This window comes from Palaemon carinicauda, chromosome 1 (assembly GCF_036898095.1).
Source record: "Palaemon carinicauda isolate YSFRI2023 chromosome 1, ASM3689809v2, whole genome shotgun sequence".
Classification (NCBI taxonomy): domain Eukaryota; kingdom Metazoa; phylum Arthropoda; class Malacostraca; order Decapoda; family Palaemonidae; genus Palaemon; species Palaemon carinicauda.
Genome location: NC_090725.1, coordinates 260,563,917 through 260,583,234, shown reverse-complemented (window position 1 = coordinate 260,583,234; position 19,318 = coordinate 260,563,917). Strand labels below are relative to the sequence as shown.

Sequence of the window (19,318 nt, the reverse complement as noted above, 5' to 3'; positions counted from 1 at the left end):
AAAGGGACACTGCAAAGACCATTCAAGTACTGTAATGCCTATAATGCACTACTCCCCTTATGAGGGTCTAGTGATTTGGGGTAGCCTAGCACAAGTTAAACACAACAATATCTGTCACGATTATTCACACCTCAAGAGAGATGACTGTACCATAGCTTTCACATAAATCATATTTACAATAATCCATATAAAACAAAAACTTTCCATAATTACATTTACCAAAATGAAAATTTCTTTCCAATCATTAAAACTGCACCCTTTTTACAAATAAAAAACTAAGATGAGCATTTTTTAACTTGGCCATAAATGCAGGCCACCTAACACAAATGGAAATAAATTTTTCATAGCAAGGGTAGCCAAAACAGAGCAGTTTATGGATTTATCAAATATTTTAACAAGCTTGGATTCGTATCTTTAAAGCTGATATATAAGATTTTCTTTGTCAAATATATCCCTATACTACTCTTAATTACTAGTATCAGATTTTCATTGTCAAATATATCCTTATACTACTCTTAATTACTAGTATCAGATTTTCTTTGTCAAATATATCCCTATACTACTCTTAATTACTAGTATCAGATTTTCTTTGTCAAATATATCCCTATACTACTCTTAATTACTAGTATCAGTGCTATTAATGCATTTACACAACGTTTATTCTAGGGTCTCGGCACATTAATTGATGTTGATCTTCATACCAGCTTCAAATGTTATCTTTCCCACAGATGTGCAAAATTATAAGTAAAGTATTTCAACATTGCAAGGCTATAGCAACAGTAAGAAAGTTATAGACAAATTTAGTACCAAGGCAAAATAAAGTACATTAGATTCATTAACAAACCTGAAGCTCAGATCCTGAGATTCCTTCCTGTTCTGCATGGGCAATGACACGTCTTTTATGCAAGACGGTCGAGTGCAAGCGGTCCAAAAGTTTGGCCTAAAGCTGGATCCAGAGAGGTAACATCTCCAAGACCTAAAGACCCACTCCTCATTCAAAAGCCATTTGTACACACAGGGGTGCAAACCAAGGTCAAGCTGAAATAATGAAATAACATTAAATAAACAGTGCGATACCTCTTGGTATCAAAGCTCAACAAACAGTATAATAGTGCAGGTCATAAACCTAATGTGGATTTAGTCCTTGAATTCACTATTACCAAAGCTAAAATCAATATCTCAAATTTAAAAACTAATTACTGACCAGCAATCAAAATGCCAAAAGAAAATATTTCGATTTTGGTATCGTTTCATCTAATAAACATTAATTTGGACTGGCATTTCAAATTAATCGTCCTCCACAAATTTGAGTACCATAAATTTCCACGTACAGTATAAAACGACCTTTAGAGAAGACAAGTGAAAAATTAAGGCAAATTTTAATGAATTTAGGTGATATCTGTTGTATAAAATGACTGCTGAATTATAAAAACGACCTGTGTAGTTGGTTTTAAAACTAAATTTGGCTTGAAAACATATCTAAAATGCACTCTGGAACCTTAGATTAGTTAACTACAATCCTCCTTTGTGTGTGAAAAATTAATTTTTTGTTCATATCTGTCAACACATCCTACACAGTACTGGCAAATAGTAAGATACTTCATTATGATTTATTTGTGTACTGAGAAAATTACATATAAGATGCCAGAAAACATTTCTTTTTCATTGGTCCTCTCATATACAGCCCTCATAAATGTCCTTTAAAGGTTGAAATAAAAAATAAAATATAAGTAAATTCTTGACAAAAATGGCATCTTAGGCTTATGTCATATACCACTAATTTTGGCTGAAAATCTTTACTATAAATGGCACCAAAGAACTGCACATCTACCCAGACAACTAAAACCAATAACTAACCAACCAGTGAAACTTAATTGGACTTAGAAGTTGAAATTAAAAGTTCCGAGTTCATCTGCTTTAGTATGAAAACCTATTAGCACACATTTGCCCACCAATCTTAAGCAGATTTTAACATATCGAGAACAGATTAAAGGATTTGATAACATTTGACAAAAATTCTAACTGGATAGTTTTCATAAGGTGGAAAGGTGCATAAAGATTGTATTTGATTTCTCCTGCCTAAGCTTTTTCACAAACTACTACTACTACTACTACTCTGTCTGCATCTTTTTCCACTTTTATGGGGGTCAATGTTTCTGGCCAGCATTCTACATACTGTTAAAACTCAAATACCCACCAGCAATAATTCATCTATAACTACTAAGTAAATATATTAAATGAGTGAGACATTAAACGACTATGATAAAATTAGTTTCATTGCTGCCCGCTTTAAGAATGTTAAAACAAACATTCTTATTACTGGGAAATACTGACCAATTACTAAATAGAAATGGTATCCATAAAAAATTTTATATTTTATATCAAAAAGGTTACTTACCATTCTGGAATCCATGACAGCTTTAGCCATGAACTTTCCTAAAAACCTGAATTTGTTTCTAAGCTTGGTCATATGTGCACTTTTCATGTTTCGAGGCACAGGCAACGGATATAAACCATTGCTGGCATTTACATATTTCACTGACTTCCCAGGATTGTCTTCAGTTCTTTCTTCTACAGTCACTGTTTCACCACGCCACAACTCAAGATCGGCCTTTTGAAGTTCCCTTGACACAAGAGCATAAAATTCTAAAGTAGGACCTAGACCAGTTCCTACTTCATTCTCGTACTGAATTTCTAGCATGGCTCGCGAAGAAGCTAAATCACTAATCACAGCCTCAGCCTGCTTCAAAATATCATCACGAGAAACTGTTCTTTTACGTCTTTCTAGTCTTGGGGTGACCCGTTCACTACTGTCAACGGAGTTAAGCTCTGGTGAAGAATCCATTAGTCGTTGTAAAGCTCGATCCCTGTCAAATGAGACTGCATAGAAGAGCAACTGGCGAGTCTCAAACGGGAAGAGGAACGGACAAACATAGGCAATTTGAGGCAACCATGGTGGCAAGTTTCCTGTCATGATGACCAAAGGATCTTGCAACTGCCTATTAGCTTTGGCAGTTAGCTTCAAATTTGTGAACTCTGTGATAGGCAGAGGGGACGGGTACGTAGCTGGAGGATAGAGAGATCCATAATGCCTATTCAGTGCATGTAGGACTCGCAGAAGAGCTAGAACCTCCAAACTAGGGTCACTCACAGTTACACTGGCAGGCAGGTTAGCAGTCAGGTACTGGTCTAGAACACTATTGTTCCCTCCTACAATACTACCATCTGTTGTAAGAAATGAAAAAAAAAATTATACAATTATCTATGCAGTATATTTCAAAGGTAGTTCCAATTTTTTCAATTGCTTAACTAGACTATGATAGACTGAAATGTAGGCACACAACTTTGAAATTATGAATTTGAAAAAATAGAATAGCAAGACAGAAAAAAGAAAATTATCAAAGCAATGTATTATATAAGATGTGACACAAAATTCTACTAATAATACAAATAATGCTAAAGAATATAAAAGAATAGATACTTTCAATGCTTCATCAGTTTCTACTTTAGGGGGGAACCTAAACACTCATGAAAGCACAATGCCATACTAACTTAACACTAAGAATTGATAATTCACAGTATGCTAAAACTTGTAATTCAGTCATTCATACTCAGATAAAATACAAAATTTTCAACGCTAAATTTAATTCCCAGTCAGTATCTATTTAGAAAGACTTATAGAACAAGAACCATGAATGGAGAAAGAGCTCTTGTAGGAGAATGAATTTGAGAATGTATGCACAAACCAAGTCTGAAATGTTACTACAATTAATGCCTGTTGCAGACATGCAATGGAATTATTAGGGAGGTACAGGTTCACCCAGTTTGGGACAGCAATACTGGAAAGATTTGGTCTTGAATATTCATGGCTGCATTTAGAGAACATCTCATGTGTCAGATATAGGTAAATCATCATTATTGGGCAGCTATTGAACAAAACTTACACTTAAACACCTGAGGATGATTATCAACACTTACAATGAGACGCTAAACAATATGTAGAAAAGTACAATGGAGAGAAGTGGACAATTACCTTACAATAAGGATGATTTCCATATTTTCTCTGGGTGTTACAAGTTACAAAATTCCTTGCACATTGTTCATTCATATGCATTTGCTTGAGGACCAATGAAAAATTTACGTTTTTATTTGTAAAATAAATTACTAATGGTATCGAGTTAGAAACAAAGCTTGAAATTTGCCCTCATTTCATAACAAATGTAGTTCACCACTGAACATCACTAATACCTTTGTTACAGTAAAATACTGTTGAATAAAAATGGAGCAAAAGGTCATTATTCATTCAAGATTTCATCTTTCCTGTTGAAAGAACATACAGTAATTTACCAGTAGTTAAGTATCCTTTATATTTGAAATTCAGCCTCAAAATAAAGCTTTAAAAAGCTCTTAAAAGTCTCACCTCCAACCAAGGTGTCCGCTTTCTTCTTAGGACTTGGCTTTGAACCACCAGCCTTTCCTTTTCTTCCACTTGAGCTGCGGGTTTGCTCCTCTTCTTGTACGGGCCTGAGATAAATAATAAATATGGGGAAATGAGAGAATGAAAGAATTAGACAAGTGGTGGCACATGATATTCTTTCCAATTATCACACAAGCATATCTTTTTACAACTTAAACCACATCAAGAATTTACAGCACTACTTTACCAGTGGAACAGTCATGTGATCAACATGAAATTAAATTCTTCATTCACCACATTAACACTGGTTGGAAGACTTAGAAATGTGAGGATGTAAAATCAATATTCACCCAACACTGGTGTAACAATAAAATAATATATTTTTTTACCCTTAGAAGCTTTTTTTTCTAGAAAATATGAAACCTAAAACTTGTATTGCAATTCTTCTATAAAGTTCAAATTTTAAAATTGTGAAGTCATCCTTTGATGTGAATAACTTGCAGAAAGAATGAACATACCTATAATATATGGTATGAGTTTGAAGCCAGATTGCTGAATGAGAAATAGGCGTTTCCGTATCCGTGTCAGCTTCTGATGCACTAGCATCTGATGGTGAAGAAAATTGTCTGATTGCCTGGTAGACTGTCATGTTGTATGGCAAAATGTGGTCTCCCATAACAAACTGCAACTTGTGACTTGAGGAGCTCTGGTTGACAGACACAGCAGCCTGTAAAGAGTACTTTAATAAAGACATGAAATAATATTCGGCATAAAGATTACAGTTTATACATTGTACATGAAAAGACAATTAAGATATAAAAATATGGATTTAGTCAGGCTCTTGTACACCTTTTATCAAAACAATCCAATTAAAAAAAAAAAAAAAACCCTAGATTAAATATAGCTACACTGAATACTTAAGACTTTCAAATTTTAAAATTCAATCAAAGGGTTATTTATGTACCTTTTCTGTATAAAAAATTAGAAAGAAGCTTCAGCAATTATAACAAAACAGTAGATGACGTAAACTTGTGAATGATGGCACATAAATCACAAATGAAATATCTGGAGACTATAGGGGTGGATGAAAAAACACAATTGGAATGAAGATATAACAGTAGCATTAGAAGATAGGATCAGTGCTTTTAGGCTTTACCTAGTTAAGTAGATAGAACTGTATAAACGGAGAAGAAAAGGCGGGCTAAAAGCACATGGCAAAGGATCAAGATGATTATTTGGAATGGAATCAATCATACCACAATGTGGAAGTGAATATTCTTGATGGCAAAATTTATGAAGATTGTTTGACTGGCAAAGATTAACAAATTGAAAAAGAAACTTAAGTGAAAGAATAATGTAATCTTTCTGAAAGGAGATTACAAACTGTACAGGATCATCAGAAATAGCAAAGTATTTGATAAAAGCAGTTGGAAAAATAACAAAGCTTTCTTAATTTTGATGATGTTAGAGCAGACTTGAAAGAATAAAAAAAAGAACTGATGCACAACAGTGTGGTTCCAAGCCAGAGAAAACAATACAGACAACATAAAATAACCACAGAAAATGTTTGAAAAGACAGAAGAATGGAAAGGAAAAAATATTGGAAATCAAGTAAAAACAAGTTTTTGTTGCCATAGGTAGCAAATTTAAAGTACAGCCAGAATGATACCGTATTTCCCGTGTCATAAGACGCTACAAGTGGTAACACGCACCCTTAAATTACCAAAGCAGTTTTTGGAAAAAGAGAAATTGAGGATTTTATAAGCAGTCTTAGTCTTAGCAGCAATTCATAGTCGCGACTCTGTGAATATTGTCTGACAGCCAATTTTCATATTTTGTGCGCATTATGAAATGTTCAAGTTACTATTTATCAGCTCCATGCAGGTTAACCTAATTCTATTACATATTCATATAAGAAACCAATAAACCAGTCGTAATTGCCACCATGACTACAGATTTAGTCATAGTGTTTGGTGTTTCAAGTGTTGTTTACATGAAAGCACTGTTGTGAAGCGAAGAGACTTGGAAATAAACTGGAAGCTTGACTACCTTTTTCTCAGTCAGATTCTGTTTTTCACCCATATCATCCATTATACCTTCATTTTTAATTTCAAGTTCACTGATATTTTTCAACAAAATGCTAGTCAAGCACATTTCTACTGAGTTTTTGCTCAGTGATCTGTTTTGCATTAGCAAATGACAACTGCCCTTTTAATACATTAAATTTCTTCTATACACTTTGTTGGAGCTTTTTCACTTAACCGTGTAATTGCTTTTTTCAACAAATACTTTAAGCAAAACTTAAAACTTACCAAATTTAGATTGTCATGTGGGCCATTCATTTGGTGTATGCAACCAGAGTAGTGTTCCAAGAGATTTGATTTAATCACCATGTAAGCATGAATTTAACACTATAGAATTTATTAAGCATTTCATAAAGTCTATAAGCAGCTTGCATGACAGATATTTTTTTCTTTTTTTAAATTCATACAGGCATTTCAATCTCGAGTTTGCAACTCTCATGGTTTTCAAGGTATCAACTATTTTCTGCTTCTTATAATTTATCCCAAAAGCATTTTGTGAAACTTTGTCACCTAACATTGAACAAAAATTAATAAAACCAAACAATTTATCGACAAGATGAATGAAACTGGCAGTTTGTATTGTGAATAATTAACGTCGCTGTGAAATTAATATTTAGACCTAAGCTACCATTCATTAAAGGGTACAATTATTTTATATAGTATGCATAAGTATATTAGCACTATATAGTGTTATGCTAGATATAAGTATTGATATATACATGATTATATGTTTATGATATTAATGTTGTATGTATATAAATGTTTATGTACATATGTATGTATGTGTGTATATATATATGTATGTGTATATATATATATGTATGTGTGTATATATGTATATGTATGTGTATATGTATGTATATATATACTGTATATGTATGTATGTGTATGTTTTGCTTATGTATTTATATAGATAAGGCTACCGTGTTTTCATATAAATAAACTGTACTGAAAAACAAGAATTTACCCACCACTAGAAATGACCGTTTTTGGCAGGTGTCTAATGAACTTGGGGACTCCGCCCACTTAACACCTGACTCAAGGCCAGGTAACTGGTAAGGGAGTGTCATTGTTCTTTAAATCTCTATATGTATGTTCGTAAGTTTGCTTTCCTTATAAAATGTAAAGAAACCTTTCTCAATAAATCAGTCCTCTGAAGAAGTATCACGAAACTAGTCAGGACTTAAGTGTATATTTCGTATTTTCATTTTCCCTGTGGTTCTTCTGCATATAAATATATATATATATATATATATATATATATATATACACACACATACATATACATATATATATATATAAATATATAAATATACACATACATGTACATATATATATATATATATATATATATACATATATAAATATACATATACATGTACATATATATATATATATATATATATATATATACATATATAAATATATATATATATATATATATATATATATATATATATATATATATATATATATATATATATACATACATACTAACAATAGTCATGTTAATTTCATTCTTAAACTCAGGTTGTAATATGTGAACTAAGATTTTATTTCTTACAGAGAGAGAGAGAGAGAGAGAGAGAGAGAGAGAGAGAGAGAGAGAGAGAGAGATTTGAGGTTTCTCTCTCTCTCTCTCTCTCTCTCTCTCTCTCTCTCTCTCTCTCTCTCTCTCTCTCTCTCTCTCTCTCTCTCTCTCTCTGTACTATACTAAACAAATCATTGTAAAGCAAATCTATAATGTTTGGATGACAAAATATTGCAGACTTGTTGCCGAAATTTACGTTATTTACTGCCGATAAACGAACCCAGCCCACGTGTGAATACCTTGAACACCCAGAGGGAAAACTAAAGCTTATATATATACTGTACAAAACAACAATAATGCTTGAATATACCATCATTAACACTACTATTAAAATTATTGAAAGGTTAAAGAAAGATAAAGATTGCTGAGAACGTAACCACAACTCCGTTTACATTTTGTCAGCTGGACTCACATAGTTAAAAGCCGATTTCAATTGTGATTGGAAATTTTTCCTTAAATAGGCTATTTATTATGAAATTATACTAATAAATGTAAGATAAATATGGTTTGGTAACATTTATTATGAAGCACCGTATTTATGGCTACCAATATACTTAAAAAGGCAATAGATTTGATATGTTTTGTAGTACTTGACTTCCAGACTTTGAACAGCTTGTAGATACAGAAAATCTATTTTTGAGAACTACCGACCGCATAAACGGGGAATCGCAGAATTCGAACACCCATAATTCAGGACCGTACTATATGTCATTATTTGGGTGTTTGAGGGTTGTCAAACTCCTCTAAACTTTTTTCTAGTGATTTTGGGGGTAATTTTTCAGGAAAAAAAGTGCGTCTTATGACAAGAAATACGGTAATTATTGGAGTTTTATAATTTCAAGGAGGCCACAGTCACTTGTAAAACCCACAAAGTTTCAAAACATAGCCTTGTAGTTGCTATGGCAAAGATATATGGGTGAATCCAGCACTAAGTATGGATAACAATATTAAGATAAAATGGGCAGGGTTAAGCAGAGATCTCCAAACTAATGGAAACTACATCTAATTGGCAATCACATGGGCAGTGAAGAGAAAGTTGAAAATTCCTCATTAATTATTAGCACAGAATACTAAGATTCAAAGCTCGCAAGTGCAATACTATATTACAAATAAAGTAGAAAAGAGATGAGGCAGTATGGGCATGGGCAGGGAATAATTGAGGTCACTCAGGCAGGTATGGGATGATAGGACAAAGCCAGTTAAAAAACACAGAAAAGGGAAAGTTGATACACATTAAATGGAAAGTATGGAAGGAAATCCATATGACAAAAGGATTGGTTACTTCATGCCTAACCCAAAGGGAAATATTTTATGCATGACAAAATTTCTAGAGATTAATTTCGTCAATGCTTCCTAGAAAATTTAGAGAATATAACCTAGAGCAAAACAGGAGATTTCCAATGTTTATAAAATAATACCTATATACTATATATACTTGAAATGCCTAAACCGTATACCAAAGTAACTCATATTCAAATCTCTTGTGATTTTGATTAACAACCTTATGCAAATACTATGCCTATGCAAGATTCAAATGTAAAAAAATTGCGTCAATATAAAACTTATGAATATTTCAATCTCTGGTACTATTAAAATGACATAAGTGTATGTTTTCAGGGACACTAAATCCACATATTCTACATATCTTCTAAAGGTTAGGAACATTTAAAAAGTTAAGAGGTTGGACCACAAGTTAAGAGTTGAAAAATGGGGATCAGAAGTCAACTAAAGATTAAAACGTAGGTTGCAACAAGAGAAAAAGGACATCAGCTTATCAGGGCTGGTTATTATCAGCAATATTACCAGTTTTTATTTTCTTTGCCAAGGTATCTTTTTTAATAAGATTTTAATATTTCAAATAGGGTACCTCTCAAATTGAATAAAGAGCTCAAGTACAGGTTTGCATATGCTAAGACTGTCCACCTGAGTTTTTTAGACTTGGGTAATCTGCTAATTATGAATGGTCATAAAAGTTGAAGAAGTTATTAGTTTTCTACATGGGTATCTGCATTTGGTTAAGCTTTTCATCAAAATTTAGAAATTCCAATGGGCCACCAAATTTTTACAAATGTTATAAAAATTAGCAACCACTGCTAATTTTTCATCAAACAACCTTAACATCAAAACTTTTTAGAGAAAGTACAATGAGATTTGATAAAACTTACCAGAGTGTCATCTATATCTTCATCCGAATTATCATCATCAGAGTTGTCGTCATCTTCATCCCTGAGTCGACCATAACCTCTAATGACGAGATACCGTTCAATGGCTTGGACTAAAGCAAGAGGATCGACCTTGACTGGGCCCCCACGCCACTGTCTGAGCCTAGTGCAGTCTGGATGCCTCTGTAAATTACACTGTAAAAGGAATCCAATTAACTAACAAATATTTTATCCATGACCAAAACTTCCTTTCTCCATATGACAGGATCATATAATAATTGCATGCCCTGTTAATCTATGCAAAACAATCTCTCACTCAGCATAAAAGATTTCCTAACCTTCAGTTGGTGTGTGTTGAAGAATTTGATGGCAGATGTTGAACCTCCCCGGCCTAAACCAGAGAGAGCAGTGCCAGGTAAATCGTGAACCTTTACTGGGAATTGTTCAAGCTGATTAACACATCCATTCAACTTTGTCACAAGGGCACTGAACAATGCAATGTGACCGGTGTCCACACTCCCCAAACTAAATGGATTCAACTGAAACAAAAAAATTATTTAATTTTAACCGTTGTGATATGATTTGGAGTAAAGATCTTGGGCCGTATGACCCAGTGCCTGAAGTAGGCACCTAACACCTAACCTTTAATATTTAATGATCCCACAATGCAGTTTTATCAAATATGAGAGCTACTGTATATACTATACTCTATAAGTATATGTTGTTAGTAGTAAATACTGTATACTAAGGGATTAAATTGATGAGATTGCAAAATACAAGGATAAAATAATAGTACTGTTAAGACCAGATTCATCCTAGGGGAACCAATTATTTTTCAAACAAATCTAATTTGTTTTTTATGTATTTATATTCTATGACTATCCAAGCATACAGCGCAAAGTTTATTTGAGCATTCAATGACCATTTTCGTTGATCACAGAGCATTAAAGGGACGTGGGTGTAACTGTGGCATAACCTATTTAAAGGGCTGAGCGGGAGAATAAGCCTTATGCGGTTTGAAACTGTTTATTTCCTCTTGTTTTTTAAGTATTTTTGTCGAAGATCTAGCAATATCAGGGATCTGTTCACCCCTTTGCTCACTCGAGGCTGTGAAACACCCCAGCAGCGAAGCTATATATATGAGAGAGAGAGAGCGAGAGAGCGAGAGCGAGAGAGAGAGAGAGAGAGAGAGAGAGAGAGAGAGAGAGAGAGAGAGAGAGAGAGAGAGAGAGAGAACGATATCGACACAACTTGATATCAACGCTAGTAAATAATAACCATTTCTATTTATTACAATAGACAAGAACATATTAATTCTAATATCAATATATAACTGTTTAGAATGTCACATGCAACAATAATAGCAATCCAAACGTCAATAACCAAAGTATCGTGTAATAAAAAGTTCTAGCAATAAACTGAAAATTTTGAAGAGCGATTACTCAAGATTAAAATTTTTCCGCTTCAAATATTTGCCAAAATTTTAAAAATAATTTAATCATTTTGAAATTACACATGTCAATGTATATATGTTTTTAATTTGTGTAAATAAGCTTTCTTTATAAAGTAATAGGTAATATTGCTAGAGAGAATTTAACTTAGGAAAAATCAGCACGACGTCACAGCTATTCATCTATTTACCTTGATCTGTTTGAGATTTCTGGAAAAACTAAACTACGTTGTTTACATATTTGAGTATTAACATGGAAAAAAAAATCAAGACCGCAATTCTCATGACAACGGACATAAGTACGGAGTGACGGACAGACAAAGAACATACATATTGAGTTCTTATGCTCATTTAGTGTTGGCAATATTAACACAACTGTACCCTGAAAATATCTAGTTACTAGGTAGTTTTTTTTTATCAATATGTTTGGAGGTGATCCTGGCCTTAATAAAAGATCATATAAATAGATAGATATGTTGCTGAGCAGTGAATTGATAATGTTTAATACTATATACGGTTCTCAGACTTCATATCAAAATATGTGTATGTGGTCATCCTTTTTTAAACATACTAACATACACTTAACTTAAAAGGGAACCAAAAGGATAATACATGTTTACTATCTAGACAAAAAAGTACAATAATAAGGGTTGTTGAATACAAAAGTCAATACCCCTGTTCATGGATCAAATGCTAAATTTTACAATATCATGCATACGTAACATGTAAGTAGAGGTGACATTTTAATAATGCATGGATTTTTGTCAATCCACTGACTTAGTTGCCTAGATCTGTTTTTAAACAAAATATTTTGACCTGAGCAGATAGAAAAATTGACTAAACATGTTTTATAAAAACTCCATAGACTATCATCATTATTAATATAACTAAATGATAAAATATATCTTATATAAAGTCGATAAACTGTCATCATTATAGATACAATTTACCAACACCGGAGTTTACCTATTGGGAAAACAGGAATTGTCTAGAAAATTTTGAGTAATGCCAGAATAAAGAGACCATTCAATAAAAACATGCAGACATGCAACTTACAGGGCATCCAAGGAAGACATGAAGGAAATTCCTGAGTCTGTTTTCTCGAGGTGTACTTATACTAACAGAAGCTAGGCTCCCATTTTCTGTCGAGTTATTTATTCCCCCTATTGCGGCCAAGAGCAGTCCATCATGAGTTAAAGAAAACGTTGAGCTGTCTGAGGCAGTGAGGTAGGTTAGGAGACAACGAACCAACCCAGAGTGAATGACTTCAAAAGGGCTGATATCACTCTCCATGACTATTCTACTGATATCCCTCAGTGCCTCCACAGCATTATTGGGCTGTCAAAAAACAAAAGAATAACTGTACAAAAAGACAATGCATTATAATACATTAATTTAGTGCATAGAAGAACCAGCATAGGAAAAAATTCCAATTTTGGGGTACTTTAGCCCCAATAAATTGCTTTTAATAGTAAGTTGTGAGGATGAACAGGCAATCCGTGGGAAAAGAGTGCATTAAATGTGTCTTACATGAATGAGATTCTATACTAAGTTGTGAAGGGATGATTGGCGTGTAACAGTTGGGGAGGAGGTATGTTTACGACGTAGCAATTGGGATGGCGGTATAAGTAGGAAGAATTTGTTATTTTGCTGATTCTTTCATGTTGTTGTTCTTTTTTTTCATTTTTTTTTCTTTTACTAAATACACAGACGAATGGCTGGTTATAGAAAGGATGTTTTCTTTCCAATATATCAACTTGAAATCAATATTATTTGAAAACTACAAAACTAACATCAATTACAATACCATAATTTTCAAATGTATGTATACAAAACTGTCAAGAATAAATATTAAAATTGATTATGAGAATCCTAGAAATGCAATTTATAGACCTGTTAATAATTTACTTACGAAAACATTTCCATCACATACTAAAAGTGATAACTTTGTCTATTTTTACAACATTTTTCAAACCACTAACCTCTTGCTCTAACTGCTGAATTGCAGCTATTAATCTGTTTAGAACACTTAGGGCTGGATGGGTTACCCCTTGTAGATCTGTTGTGAAGTATTGTTGATTGAGTCTCTGTGCTTGGTCTCTTACCCAAACTCGAACAACTTCTTTATTACTGCTGTTAGTACTACTACTGGAGTTATTTCCCAACAATTTATCCTGAAAAGGGCAATAAACAAAAATATTACAAAACACCCATGCTTCAAAATTAATATTCAAATTCAAGTGGTTTTTATGACAGTGATAGGTATTCATAATATACAAGTGTTTGAGGGATTTCAAATACTTATTACACACTGCAAATATTCAAGTTTTCAAGATGATAACCCAAGGACAGTACTGTACTACAGTACTATCCAAATGATATAGATCAACTTTTAGGGTTTGACAAATTTTTAATACCCTTCGATCTTTTAATGCGAGCCTTTAATACCATAATTCTTTTCTGATTATTGAACTTGATCCCTGGTAGATCATAAAATATTAAATAGTAGTCTTTAGTCTATTTTCAAGATCCTAGACTGAATTATACAAATAAGTTACCCACTTACAATACAATCTCCCCTCAGCAGCTGTCACAAAATTATTTTTTTTTTCTCGTTCATTGTTTGTTTTACATAAATTTTTAATTCATCTTGATTGGTTTTATCTTTACTTCTTTGTTGCTTTTGCCTACTAGGCTTTTCCACTAAAGGCTTTAGCATTTGGCTTTTCCAAATGATGCAGCTTTGCATATCATTAAAAATCAAAAAATAAATAATGGTACTGTATTGCATAATTTTCTTCATAAAAATCTTCATCCAGCGTAGTGCAATATGATAAAGTTCAATACTTTCATTCTTAATTCTTTTACCCATCCTAATTCATACAGTATATCTATATACAGTATAATACAGACACTTTTTCATGGTTCTACTCGGTAGTAGTAACCAATCTTAAAACGTGATTGCGTAAAATCGGATATGGAAAATAAAATGGGCAGAAATCACTCAATATCTGATGTTTAAGAAATTAAACCATCTCACCTTGCCCGTATGTGGCTCATGCGAGGGAGCAGATGAGGTAGAATTGCACCTTCCCCAGCGGGAGGGGTTAAAGTTAGCCAGAAAGTTGACCTTGCTGCTTCCTCCTCCACTAGTGCTTGTGGAATTGTTCCCACTAACAATCTTGGTCCGACTACCCATGCCTCTCCAGCTGTCCTTTCCTCCACTTAGGCCTACATCTTGGAAAAAAAAATTGTGTTAGAAAGAGAATTTTTTTTCTTTTTAAATACCTGTAAGGATTATAAAATTTACTATCTTTTGGAAGTGTTAAGCTTAGTTCGTACTTTCTGCTTTTCTGGTCGCTGAAATTAGTGGATAACTCTCAACATGTTCACTCATATTGTCACTCTCCACCCATGTAAGGTTATGTTACCCACCTTATGCACTTGCAAGAAAATGAAAAAATGCCAATAGAATATTTTCAAGTAGCACCGTACACATTGTAACAAAATATACCTGAACACTTGTATAATTCTGTAAAATATGTCGCTAAAAGAGCAATCATGAATAAATCACGTTGAGCTCACTTGAAACAATCCGAGATAAATTCTTCAAATTCAAATACTACAATCTCAAATAAATAAGGAAAATATGAAATACTTTTGGAATTGCTATTACTATATGAAATGTTATTCTAATCCTTAATGCTGAAGCAAAAGGCAACATAATGAACAGCTACTGAAGAACTCTTAATAAAAGTGTCTTTCAAAATGTACATCATTCAACAAACTTTTACCTGCATTTATACTATCATATTACTGTTGAAATCATCTAATGGTGCCCTAATACTTACCTAACTTCTTGTGAGATAACTAGACTATACTATGTTGAACCTAAAGCAAAATGTAGGATGGTTGAAAAGTGATAGATCCCAAAGACCAATGGATTTAGTAGATCACTTGGATATAGAAGATATTAGGCTTGGTGGCCAACTTATTTTAATTGGGTACCCTGAGAGGACAACTACTGAAAGTAAGGAAGAAGGAAAGTATGTTTGCACTTTGCTTTTATATTCCCTTAAGTACATACTATTAATTTCATTGAGCTGTATATGTTTACCCAATGCCCATATCCTTGAAAACAATGATACATGAACAAGGATAATGTTAAAAGAAAAAGTTTTAATCATCATTTAAAGTAATGGAAACTTGACATATCACAACTAATAGTTCAGAACAGTGAAAACCAATCCTATGTTCATAATGCACTATCTCAAAATGCAAAAAGGGACCAAATTAGAGTGACATCTCCACACACCTAGATACAATAGTCTAGGCGACACCCATGGAAGGCAGAGAGATTGATCAAACAGTCATTCTTGTACTATCAGGTTCTCAGATAGATGCACATACCAGCTAACCAAACTGTCTTGGCCCATAGGAAAATATGATCTTGAAAACATTTTGTTTATTGATAGCAGTTAAATTAGAATCTCATCGTTCAAACTGCCTGATCCTCTTGAGAGAACACCCAATGGCTCTCACCAGGCATGGGTGGTCATCTGTACTATTGGACACCATAGCCAGAATGAAAAAGCGGGTCATATAAAAGTACTCAGCACCAGCCCTTGCGACTTTGTGACAAAAACAAAATTACATCAACCAAAGACTACCCTTAGACATACTGTGTACAACATGTCGACATGCTGTCAAGATGCAACAATTAACACGTCTTCATTACGAATAGTATAGAATCTTGTTGCAGATGGGGAATTTAAATTCTATGGTGGGAAAATCTCCTGCTAACCAATAAAGATCCTGAAATTTTTGCTAAACATAACGGCAAACAATGAAATGTGCAATTACAAGCAGAAGCATCATATAAATTTAGATTAGTCATACTAAAGTAAAATTTGCCCTTGTCAGCCTAAGAGGGTTTGATGGGCAATGGTGATGGCAGTCATTAAAAAAAAGCCTCTACTTTCAAAGTCTCACTCTATAACCTAACAAATGTGAAGGGTCAGGGTGCCTGGCTTAGCACAAACTGTCTAAGTGCTGCTGTTTCAGGAACTTCACAATCGTGCAGTATTTCAACAGTAAAATTATCTGGGTAGTCGAACGCCTAAAAATCATCTTTAAGCGTATTAGCATGAGCCAATACTTATTGTACTTCTTATCATGTAGAGGCACCACGACCATGATTTGGGTTTAGTATCAGCAGCATTTTTCATTCTGTCATTAAGACAAGCAAATACCAAATACACTATCCCAAGATGAGCAAGATACTAGAACACAGAAAAGAAACGATAAGAATAAAAAAAAAACATTTCCTACTAAATTAATCCTCAAGAAGAGGAGAGAACTAAAATTACAATTCCCTGCAAAAAAAGTTGGCATTGAAGACAACCTAATCATAACACCACAAGCACAAAATGACAATGGCTTAGATTGAAGAAAAATACAAACAATACCAAGAAGCCTCCACACCCAAGAGATAAAGTTAGAGAAAGCTTCAGTAGGCAGGATGAAAGTGGTAGGAACCTTCTTGATCTTGTGAATTAGGAGCTCAGAGTAGCTGCTGTTTCAATGTCCGATGCAAATAAAGCATAAATGAATAACAATGAAGCACTGTAACTCCATCGCCACAAGATAATCAATTTGGTAACATTTTAAATGGTGACAATCAGTAATTAATTCCAACACTTTAAAACTTCAGAATAAAATTAGATGTTTTATACCTTTAAAAAAAATCACAGTCACACATTAGAATAAAAAATATTGTCAACATATAAAACTTCCTTGGCAATGTAATTCTTTGACTGGCCACTGTAATAATAGTTTTTATTCTACAATGCTAGTAATTCCAAGTTGAATTACAATTACTTGCTGTATGGAAAAAATATAAACTTATAAACAAATTGTAATTTTTCATTTTACATGCAAATGTAAGTTAGCTTTCTAACTATATACATAGCTTATTTGTATTTAATCCAACTGTAACACAGGGCATATGCCTATAAATCAATATACGGAGTACACCACATGTATACCATGTGATGAGAAATTTTTCTTTTCTGGATATTTACTACTAATAAAATAGTTATTTTATGTGAAAGTTCTATTTCATAAATCAACTATTGGGTGAAATTAGCATGTTCTCTTAAAAGAGGACATTACATACTGTACGAAGACAAATTTTCACTAGAAAATACTTACAAAAACCATTGTACATGACATCAAATTAAAATTACAAAGAACTTTTAGTGAGCCATGCAGATCACACAAGCCTGGCATACTACAATAATGACAGATTATCTGCAAAATTGTGACTCTTATAAGATGAAACACCGAGAATATGATAAAAATGGGATCATTTAAGAAAGAAAAGACCTTCACAGTTCAAACTCACTTTTCATAAAAAATTCGCTAAATGAGGATGATGATGAGGATTCTTCTTGTCTACTTTTTCTCCCCATACCAGCACGAATCCTTGCAGTGCGTTTTCGTTTGAGTACGTCAGCAAGTCGCAACTGTGATGGGCTTTGGAGTTTCTCATCCTCCTGGGCAGGAGGTGCAGGAAGAGAAGGTGTGGAATCCAGGCAATTCCCATTAAATGGCCTACTAGTTAATAATGGACTAGCAGAATGAGTGTTGCCACGTCCTGGTCCTACAGAAAGTTCAGGACTGCTCCACTTTGCTGATGGGGTTCCTAATGTTGCATCAGGGTCACACAAACGTTTGATTTGGTGCATTACTCCCTCACGACGGAAGTAAATAGCAAATATTTCTGGTAACTTTTGCATCAAGATTTCTGCCATTTGTATCGCCCCAACAATGATTTTCAAGTCATGTGACGACAGCATAGTAGCCAGGTGTGAAGAAACACTCTGAAGTTCAAAATAGAGGATTAAATTCTCATGTAATGGATTACTGCTCGAAATGTCCATAAAAAAAGAAAAAAAAAAATCCTCCCTTGATGATACAGTATAATGAATTTTTTTTTTTTAATCTCATAGCATATACATGAAACTTGCTCAATTTACACAAAATATAACCATGCAACAAGAGAAAAAACCTGAACACTGCACCTGGCTTTTAAGGACTTGTTGTAATAACTCAGGACTGGAAAACTGGACCATTCTCAACAGTGCCCGTAAACATTTGTAACGTACTGCAGGACCAGCCGATGAACTATAAACCTCATATAGCAAGCTAAAAAGTGAACGTATCAGATTGGAAGCCAATTCTGAATCTTCTTGCAGGCACTTTGCACGAGCATCAGTGGCCTGAAAACAAATCTTTCATTAGCAAGCTGAAATCTAGTTACCGATAAAACAATATCATATCAAGAACATTTTAATGAAATATAATGAAAAATTATGAAACATCATGAGAGAAAAGTTGAAAAAATTGCAAAACTTTTTGCAAAAGGCATCATACTAAGCTAAGGTCTGGCCATGGGAAGTATGAAGGTATATTCAAAATTCAGGTTTGGTGAGACTGACTTTCACATGGATATAAAACAATTGATAAATTTTATTATAATAAAACTACATTAAGCCAAAAAAATTAGTATTGAAAAGTAATAAAAATGAATTTCTTTTAAACTATAAAATA

General features: G+C 33.4%; 1 protein-coding gene across 1 annotated transcript in view; it reads right to left on the bottom strand.

Moving 5' to 3' along the window:
• Positions 1 to 820: 820 nt before the first annotated feature.
• Positions 821 to 19,318, bottom strand: part of ctrip (E3 ubiquitin-protein ligase ctrip) — a 113,639-nt gene continuing 95,141 nt past the window's right edge. The window contains 13 exon segments of the mRNA XM_068389555.1: positions 821 to 931; positions 933 to 983; positions 985 to 1,038; positions 2,399 to 3,225; positions 4,421 to 4,524; positions 4,936 to 5,156; positions 10,258 to 10,449; positions 10,593 to 10,793; positions 12,761 to 13,042; positions 13,687 to 13,878; positions 14,745 to 14,941; positions 18,111 to 18,588; positions 18,790 to 18,987. Coding sequence (XP_068245656.1) covers positions 836 to 931; positions 933 to 983; positions 985 to 1,038; positions 2,399 to 3,225; positions 4,421 to 4,524; positions 4,936 to 5,156; positions 10,258 to 10,449; positions 10,593 to 10,793; positions 12,761 to 13,042; positions 13,687 to 13,878; positions 14,745 to 14,941; positions 18,111 to 18,588; positions 18,790 to 18,987 — 3,093 coding nt within the window. The 3' untranslated portion in view covers positions 821 to 835.